The sequence below is a fragment of the Apteryx mantelli genome, chromosome 3 (assembly GCF_036417845.1).
Source record: "Apteryx mantelli isolate bAptMan1 chromosome 3, bAptMan1.hap1, whole genome shotgun sequence".
NCBI classification, from domain to species: Eukaryota; Metazoa; Chordata; class Aves; order Apterygiformes; family Apterygidae; genus Apteryx; species Apteryx mantelli.
Genome location: NC_089980.1, coordinates 129,257,345 through 129,266,855, shown reverse-complemented (window position 1 = coordinate 129,266,855; position 9,511 = coordinate 129,257,345). Strand labels below are relative to the sequence as shown.

At 45.1% G+C, this 9,511-nt stretch overlaps 1 protein-coding gene and 1 non-coding gene across 2 annotated transcripts in view; both read left to right on the top strand.

Moving 5' to 3' along the window:
* The first annotated feature begins 4,801 nt into the window (after positions 1 to 4,801).
* On the top strand, positions 4,802 to 4,883 carry TRNAS-AGA (transfer RNA serine (anticodon AGA)). The gene has a single exon. It is a non-coding gene; the product is annotated as a tRNA-Ser (tRNA).
* Positions 4,884 to 4,916: 33 nt separating this feature from the next.
* Positions 4,917 to 9,511, top strand: part of HS1BP3 (HCLS1 binding protein 3) — a 54,640-nt gene continuing 50,045 nt past the window's right edge. The window contains exon 1 of the mRNA XM_067294344.1: positions 4,917 to 5,039. Within this exon, the coding sequence (XP_067150445.1) occupies positions 4,918 to 5,039 (122 nt within the window). The 5' untranslated portion in view covers position 4,917. The remainder of the gene's footprint in view (positions 5,040 to 9,511) is intronic.

The window sequence follows — 9,511 nt, the reverse complement described above, 5'->3', positions numbered from 1 at the left end:
CGTACCACCAGCCCCCAAGCCATCTGAGCTTCCCCAAATCCTTGCAAAACTCTATAAAATATTTCTAAGTTGGTGCAGCAAGGGCCAAGGTGAAAGCTTTGGAGTCATTTCTAGCAAGGGAGAGCAAATGGTGTTTGTGTCCCTTTCTGAGTGCTGGGGAGGGGGACAGTTGTGTCTCCATCGTTCCCCTCTGTATCTTCTTCTCTGTCCTGCCCCAGCCTGGTGGTGGAGCATGACCCATTCGCTGGCAGAAACACCCTGCGCTAATACAGGGAGCTATCATGGAGAACAGAAGCTGTAGGCTGCTGATTTCCAAACTTCGGCATGTCTTTCCTCTCGCCCTTTTCCACCCCACTCCCACTTGGTGCCCATCAACCCTTTTCTCATTGAGGCAGGTGGCTGAGAGAACTCCTCTGGGTTATGTTTCACTGAAATGCTCTTAGTTTAACTATTGGGAGTAAAACTGTGTATGAAAAGTAAATACAAACATCAGCTCTAACAGCAAATGCAGTCATATCATTGTCTGGCATCAGCTTTGTAGAAAATCTCAGCATAACTGCAACCAGAACCAGGTTTTGAACGTGAGCTGAGGGTTAGACTGGAGTCAGTGGGATTGTCCGTGCAAGTAAACTGCTCCCAGACATGAGTTCAGGACGGACAGTTGGCTCCCAAAGGGTTAGACACAGCGAGGGGATTGCAATAGTGGCTGTTAGCACCAGCAACCCGTCCCTGGTTTATAGGTTGTATTCGAGTGCTCTCTAGTGGACAGAAAAATTAATCTGGAGGCAAGAACAGCTAATCCTCACTCGCTCTGAGCCAAATCGCCCTTATCAGGGTGTCTAATGCATTCGGGTCTGCAACAGCTACATAACATGGTCCTGTGCTGTGTATTTGGGAATGGGATTTTGGAAAGTGGTTTAAAGCAGGGTCTCCCTGATGTGTGACCCTGCATGCCAGGGCTTTGAAACGTGAGCGGCGCGGGGTCGTGGGGGATGTACACCTCGTCGGACGCCTCTGATAAAGGAACAAAGTGCAGCCTAGCAGCCCGGCCCCTTACTTGCCGCACGGCCCACAGCAGTGCTTCGCTTGGCGCTGAAGGAAACACGTCCAAGCCCTGCTCCTGGTTGTGCAGTCAGGAGGTAGAAAAGCAAATAGGTACTATGGGAGGAGAGTACAAACAATTTTTTAGTCCCTAGGAGGGATTTAATAAAGAGGTGGGGAAGAATGAGGATAACAATTCATTTACCAGCCACTGCTGAGCCTCTGGGACCCCTCTGCTCGGAGACAGCCTGGCCAGAGCCAGACACCGTTGCTCTGAGCCAAAAAGTGCTTGTTTCATAGCATGGTAACCCACTAGGCATATTGGGAACTTAAACTACTTTAATGTGATGAGAAAGTTTTTATCACCTGGAAGTCAGCTCAGGATACAGGTCATCATGCAGTTTCCTTGAAGGTGCACCCAGATCTCCAGAACCATATTACTCAACCCAAATGTTCAAAAACTGTCCCATAATCATTAAATTTATAAAAATACTGTATTGTAATTGGCACATATATATATTAGGGATCTGAGTTTTGAGTTCTAAGAATAACTCATCACATTTTCCTTTTATTTCTATGCAATAATGACAGCTAAAAGATTTTTGATGATGATGACGATGATGACAGCTGACGCAGTCACTTGACTGCTGAAAAGTGCTACACCAGGTATAGAAGTTACATGAATCTCTCCTTAGATTCCTTGTTTAAAACCCGGCTTCTCTGCTACACCCCTGTTCCAGGAAGCTGCTATTTTAGGTTTTCAGGTTGAGTCCATCTGTCAGCAAGATCCCCTTTTATACCGACACTTTCTAATGCTAAGACATCTTGAAACTTCCACAAATGAAGCTCCTTAACCATCTACTGAGCTTAATTTACCTGTCATGCATTCACTCTTCCCTGTCACTTTCTAGAGACATTTGACTGAAATCTTACGGGCCTCCTTTTCTTCGAATGTCTTCTTCAACTTGTCACAGTTCTCTCTGACCCATCTTAGCAAGCATCTGGTCTGACCTCATCTAGTCAGAAATCACTGAGGCTCTAATAAGTACCATGCATCTCTGCATTAAAAATTATGGAATTGTGTCTGGGCACTTATTCCCAGTTATTAAGAGTTTTCTGACAGAGATGCGGCAGCTATGCATAATGTAGGCTACTGAATGGTGACTGCATGAATATATTTCCATTTGTTAAGGGTCCAGAAAGGAAGAGCAAGCAGAAAAAAAAAGGAATGGATCAAAGTAAACAACTTCTTACCCAACATTTGAGAATTAAGAGGCAGAAAGAAGGTCGCTAGTCCCAAAGAAAAGAGCCCAGGGGGGTTAGAGAGTCCTTTTCTCTCTCTTCAGCTCCTACACAACTGGGTTGAGCCAAGAGAGACCCACACAGGTGAAAGAAGCAGCTGAGGGTAACCCAGATATTGGCAGGAAATTTTATTAATGATGTTACACTGTTATTAGTATTAGTTCTTAGACTTGCTGTGCATCCTCCCATGTACCTTCCCCCAGCATATCTCCAAAAGACGATCAGATTTGCGAAGGAGTCCCACTGCCACTGCACCTGATAGTCTGGGCGCAGAGTGTCTGACCAACACTCATGGGCTGTTCTTTCCTATCAGCAAGAAAAAAGGAAAAGAAAATTGGTCCAACGGAAGAAATTTTCCATGTAGCATCCAAAACAACACAGAAATGTTATTTCAAATATTCTGGGGTGTTGCTTTTGGAAAAGGCAAGGCTGTTACTCAGCTGTCGCTGGGTCCGCCAGGCAGCTCTACCTGCATATTACAGTTTGCTTCTGACAGGTTTGATTTTCATGCACCTTTTATGCTGAGATTCAATCAGAAACACTCTTTTCACAACTACCACCTGATCAAAGACCCTGCTCTTACCACACAGATTAGTCAATTCATTATTTTCTGAACTTCAGAAGTTAGCAACACAGAGAGATTCATTTTATTTTCCACATAAGTGATGATTTTGAAATAATTGTATGATGTGGGCTATGGGTTTATAAAAAAAATGCCATGTATGATGAGACAAATGTGATTTTGTGATTTGACAAATGTGATTTGTGAGAAAATCACAAAAACGGGCAACACTGGGACTTCCTCACAGACATACTAACACAGCGCACGTAGTCTTGTGAGGTCAAAGGCAGAGCCTAGCAGCAGTGCTGGAGCTGAGCAGAGACATCGGTGCGGGGAGAAGAGCCCCAGGTTTTGAGGCATCCAGCCCGCGGTCTTCACACGCACCCGAACGAAGGCCGGAGCGGTACAGCTTCGCGACCGCCACAAGAACTGCCTCGGCAGGTGTTTGCAGTTCAAGGATTCAGCCTGCTCCTTTTTGCTGTCTCAGGTGGCAAACTGCCAGCTACTTTTTCCTTGTTACCATCTGAATAGATTGGATTTTTCAGGAAGTCAATCAGGGATAAAAATGCCATCAAAGAAGTAATTTGTCTAGACATATAACTGTTTAGGATATACCCATGCTTTCGGTAACTCCACTCCAAGGCTTTTTAACCCTCGCCACGCAGAGCAGTGGCTACACGAGAATGTTTCACATTTCAAAAGCTGAGTGTTTTCCAGTTGGTGGTGGACCGCGGCATTGCTGGCAATTGTAATTCCTGTGCCAGGAAGGTTGTAGCTAGAGAGGCAGCAGGGTCCTGGTATTTACACTCTGCCTAACAAAAGGCGTCCATCGGCAGTAGCAAATGAGAGGAAACAAGGAGGATTTAGAAAAGAACTCCACCATGTTGTACAAAGTCTCCCCTTTGTGTTTGCTTTGATTCTGAGAAGTCACAAAAATTTGAAGCTCCTCACTTCTTATTCCATGAGAAACAGTGGATAATCGGTTTGGATTCACCACCTTCACACCTCCCATGATTTTATAGACTTCCAGCACGTTCCCAAACCCTTCAGCTGTTTCTTTCTTTCTGGGAGGAAAAGTCCTAATCTAGTTATCGGGTCCTCAGCTGGAAGCTGCCCCAATCCTGGGGCATCGCTGGTAGTCACGGTGCGGGCACAGCACTCACTGGCTTTTGGCAAACATGCAGATACAGCGATAGCTGCTGGTTTGTTTTCTATTCCTTTTCTACTATTTCCCAGCATTTCCTTAGATTTTTGCTTTGATTTCGAGCTGCGAGCAGTAAATAGCAGGAAGCTGTGCCCAGAGTGAAGCTTTTTTTCTCGGTGTGGAAGAACCTGCACCCGCAAGTGCAAAAATGTCACTAGCTCCCCACCGTGGCTGTGGGCGCTGGTCAGGGCAGCAGAGGGAGTAGCTGTGCGCGGAAGGTGCTTTCCTTTCAAAATGAAGGTTTGAGCACGCATCCGCATTTCTGAGTAACCTGATTTCCAGGGATGGGGGGGGTTGTGTTACTTCCGAGTGGAAGTGCAGCCAGGCCAGAGGCAAGGGCGGGCTCCCGCGCAGCTGTGTCCAGTGGCAGCTACTGCCTCAGCAGTGCAGAGGGCAAAGGTCTGCCCTGCGCTTTGCTGGAAAGATACGATGGCTACCGTGATCAAGGCACCCAGCAGTCAGAATGGTACTGGATTATTTTTATTAAAGTTAATGCTATACAGCAGCCTTGCACTAATTATTTAGGGCAAACGCAGCAGGGGAATCGGTGCAGCCTGTTTCCGCATAGGAGGAGAGCATATAGTTTTTACAGAGACTTAGGGGAAACGTTTTTATCTATTAATAATAAAGAAAAATAAAAAAGGAAAAGAAAAAGTTCTGGGGCTTCCTTGCCAGGCTTTTAATTCAGCGGTGTAGTCGTGGCCGAGTGGTTAAGGCGATGGACTAGAAATCCATTGGGGTCTCCCCGCGCAGGTTCGAATCCTGCCGACTACGGCCGAGCTTTCCCTTTTCCTCCTGCTCCCCAGCGATGCTTTTCAGCCCGATCCGCCCCGCAGGCAAACATCCGGCGGACGGGCCGCTGCCAGGCCGGGGGAGGCCGCGCCGCGCCATGCAGCACAGCCCGGCGCCCGCCGTGCTGGTCACCACCAGGTAACGCGGGGGGCGGCCCCGCCGCCCGCCTCAGCTTCTCCGCCTCCCTCCTTCCCGCCGCGGCGCCGGCGGCCCCTCACGGGAGCCCGGGGCGGGGAGGCCGCGGCGGCGGCCCCGGGCCGAGGCCGAGCGACCGCCGAGGCGCCGCCGCCCTGCAGGTCGCCTCGGCCGCCGCCGCCGCCGCGGTCACCCGCCTTTTGGGGCCACGCAGCAAAAAACATATCGGTCACAGCCTTTCCCTGCGCGGTTTTTTCCTCCTCTTAAGTATTCGTAACGCAGCCGTGGGTTTGGGGCTTGCGGGGAAAAGGGGTGGCGGGCCTAAAATGGAGGGTGCCCGGCGCCTGTGCCGGCAGGCCCTCGCCGAGCCGCCCGTGGTGACTCGCAGTCGTTTTCCTTCGGTATGGACTCTGTTCTCCCGAGCTTTGAAAATGCTTCCCCCCCCCCCCTTGTAAATATTTCTAGGTGGGTCAGAACTAATGAAATTCTGCCGTAAGAGTAAGAAGGAATTTTAAAGCGTAGTTTCGCAGGTGCCTTTGGCTGCCCCGAGTTGCGGCTGCGGTTAGGTGCTGCTGTTCCTGCGCTGGCGAGGCTGCGGGAAGCTGCCTTAAAAGCTGGTGAAACTTGACAGGACGAAGAACAGGCTTAAAATCAACGAGGGATGGGCAAAATAAGCTTCTTCTGGTTTCATGTGTTCCTAAAACCATGACCAGCGGTACCGGATGCACCCTGGATGTCTGCTGAAACACCAGTTTCAGTTGTTTTTAAATTCCTGAAACCTGTATTTTCCTAGATGTGGCAAATGAACCCAGTGCCTCTAGAAGAGAATACTTGCGATTTTTATAGAGAAGTGAGTGATAGAGATTTTTTTTTTCCCTCAAGATGTTTGAGACCACGTGATCCCTATCAGATGTAACGTGAAATTCATCAAGGTCTTGAGTCACAGACCTAACTCCTAGGACATAAGTAGAGCAAAAACTATTTCAATCACATTAATGTTCCATTAACTTCAAAGCAATTATTTTCATCCGTAAATACTGTGCTATATCAGGGCCTCTGGAAGAATGGCCCTGAACCTTCAGACATACTGACTTAACTCGCATATGCACTTTGTAGGGCTGACTTTATATTAGGTTCTCGCCCTGGAAATGGAAATCTCTGCTTTACTTTACAATCAGTAAACTTTGCTGCAAGAAGATTGTCTTACCAATATTGGAATGCGTTCAGTGGTAAAATTAGATGTATGTGTGTCTGCAGGTTTAAGGCTTTGGCAAGTGCATGTATTTTTTTTAGATAACTGCATAGTTGTGACCTTTCACACTCTCTATATAGTCTGTACGCTTTCTATCTAGGTTTTGATCTGGGAATGGATTCCTAGCTATTATGGTAATGCAAATAATAATCTATATACTTGCAGTGAGACTCTACAGAGAAATAACTGCTTGGCAGGCTTGAATTACTGCTGGTTGATTTAAGCCTGCCTTTTCCTCTTGTTTTAGGCATACAACTCTTTTCTTTTACCATGACCTGAGTAGTCAGAGTTTGGTTGGCTTTGGTTATCTGAGGTAGGAGGCGAACACGTTGGAAGTGGGCACTCCTGTGGGGCTGTCTTTATCAAGGCAGGGAATAGAGGGACTGTTTTCCTTGCACACACAACAGTGACGCAGTTTCTCTGGTCACTGCACTTGCATCCATTACTTTGTTTTCCCTCTTAGCAATGGCTGCCTTCCATTCATTCCCATCTTGACCAGTCAGGACTGAAAGCACCTTGATTAAAATACAAAGACCCCATGTTATATGCCAGTCAAAAGACAGGATGAAAAACTGTGCGTCTTCCATGAAGTGTGGAAATTGTTCTGTTCAGCTGACCTGTGCATAATCCCCTTTCTGTTTGCCGTGCTGATCCTGCATGAGCTGATTGTGCAAACATGCTTGTTCTTCAGTATAGCTACTGTGAATGGCCTCATTGTGTTCAGGTGCAGCGATTAAAAGAGGAGAGTTACCATGTGCTTTAGTGTCCCTTGAACTGTCTGTGTTGTAGATCAAAGTGTAACTTAGGGATATACAAACTAGATTTAAATGAGGAGTCAGAGCAATAAAACTATGTGTTCAATATCAATAGCCAGCTTTCTATTTTTTTTTCTTTTTTTTAAGCTACAAATGTAAAATAATTGTGCATGGTGTGAAAAGTACAGCAAAATGATATTCTGTCTTGGCATTTGTAGCTGCTGCTTCCATTTGAGTGACAACAATAATAGTGTAGAAAGAATTAAAACTCTGGGGTTTGCTTATTTTGTAACTAAAGCATTACAAGAACTAGAGCATGCTTTGGATATTATACTGTATCTGTCTGAGCTTCCTTGCTGGTTTCTGTTGGTTTAGAATCATAATTTCCTATTAAAACAAAAAAAAAATTGTACTCCTGTTGCTATGGAAGAGATGGGAGTGGCAGACTTGGTGTGAAGGAAATGATAATGAAACCCCTCACGAGGCATAAAGCAAACAAACAAAAATGTAGCTATTCCTCCTCCCTCTATTCTCTTCCCAGTACAGATGTTTTAGCTGAGACTTAGCAACTTTAAAATAAAAAGCCCAGACACAGGTAAGGTACTTAACTTCATGATGTTTTTAGAACTCTGATACAGCAGCACTTACAATAAAGTTGTGTGGTCTCAGTACATTCGCACCTGGTAGATGTTTTAAGCTAAATAAGGCTGTCAAGTTGCTTCATTTCCTCCAAAGCAAATAATCATTTCGTGGAATTGGGAGGCCGGAAAGGATGGCTTACTGGCGTTTTTTCCTTCTGTTTATCTCAGAGGTGAAAAGCAGATGAATTTGTCATTTATACCCTGTCTGTGGCTGTGTTAAGAGGAATGACAGTCACTTCTGACTACCAGCTGACAGACTTGTTCGCTGACTGTCATAGCTGCAGTCGCAAATTTTGAGTGACTAACATCTGGAGAGCATTTTCGCTGCTATAGATATATTCTAAATAACCCCAGATCCAGCTGTCTTACTGGCAGCTGTCCTTTTAGTCTGCATTTTGGCTGCTACTGAAGGACACGACTGTTATTTACTTATGGGTTTGGCAGGCCCTTGTGCAAAACACAGGCAGTATGGCCTATATATTCTAAAGATACCTATGTATTTGTACATATGCACTACTGAGTCTGCTTTTCAATCCTGACAGTGTGTAACTGGGAACAAAATTTGGTCTGTTAGTGCAAAGATAAGTCTGTGGTTGTCCAGAAAATGAGAACCGAATTTGAGCAAGACAGAATGACATTTAGGTGCCTACTAAAAAATCTTGGTGACAGTGAAGCTATTGTTAGAGCCCTAATGTTTTAAACATGGCTTGCGAAGAGGATTGGGTAAAAAATTGGGCCTGTGCCCTTGGTTGTTGCTATTTGATTTATAGAGAACTCTCTAGACATTCTGTTAAAATGACACTTTTTACTTAGTTTTGCATTGAAGATTCAGAGGTTGCCTTCTTGGGAAAACTCGAGTTTCAAAAGAACTTGTCAAGTTTTGACATGATGAGAAATGTCTTTTGAAACTTTGCTTGAAACTAGATTTTTTTTAACCTCTTTGAAGTGTATTTTAAGCCCATATGTTTAATGTACCCTAAGGTGAAAGGATACCTTTGTTAATGATTGTAAACTTCCTAAGGAAGATATGAGAATTCCAAAAGGTACCTGTGATCCACAGAAAGTCCAGGGAAGATGGGATTTGACATTCCCAGTAACTCAAAGGTTAAAAAAAATAAGCAGAAAATAAATGTTTACTGAAAAGGAAATTGATTTTTTTCAACAGTCCCTTCTGATTTCATTAAAAACCGTTCACTCACACATAGGAAGGAAGCACTTAGAGATGTATTCAGAGAATATTTAATGCTCTGGATGATAAACTTCTTTCTACTTCTGGTAGAGTATTTGGCCTCGCTAATAGCACTACTAAATGTGCTGTGGTTTGGCATGGGCGTAGCTCTGGGGAAAACATCACTAATCAGTTTTGGTTTCCAGTGCATTGAAACAGTTTATTTCGTTAAACATATTGTTCTCTTCTGCCACAAAAACAACTGCTCATTCATACTCTTGGTGCATGAATAGTATAATATGATCTTGGCATTCCTCTTTCAAAAATGTCATCAGTAATTCCTTGGGTGGGAATCCAGGGGGAAGGGGATACCACAGCTCGGTGAATCTAAAGGTGGCAGGAGAAGAAAATGCACTGAGAGTATCTCAACAAGCCTGCTCTTTGTGTATGTCTTGTCGACCTTTTAAAGCGGGCTGAAAAAGTGTGTGCGTGTGAAAGAGAGAGAAAGTGTGTATTTTAACTTTCCGCAGGCAGTCCTTGGGAAGCTAGTGAATGAGGTATGGTGCTCTGCTCAGAAACAGTCCACAAGTGTGAGCATTTCCTTGTAACTTATTGCTGTGTGAAGTTTTACTCTCCTAGCTCTTTCACAGGCAGGTTTA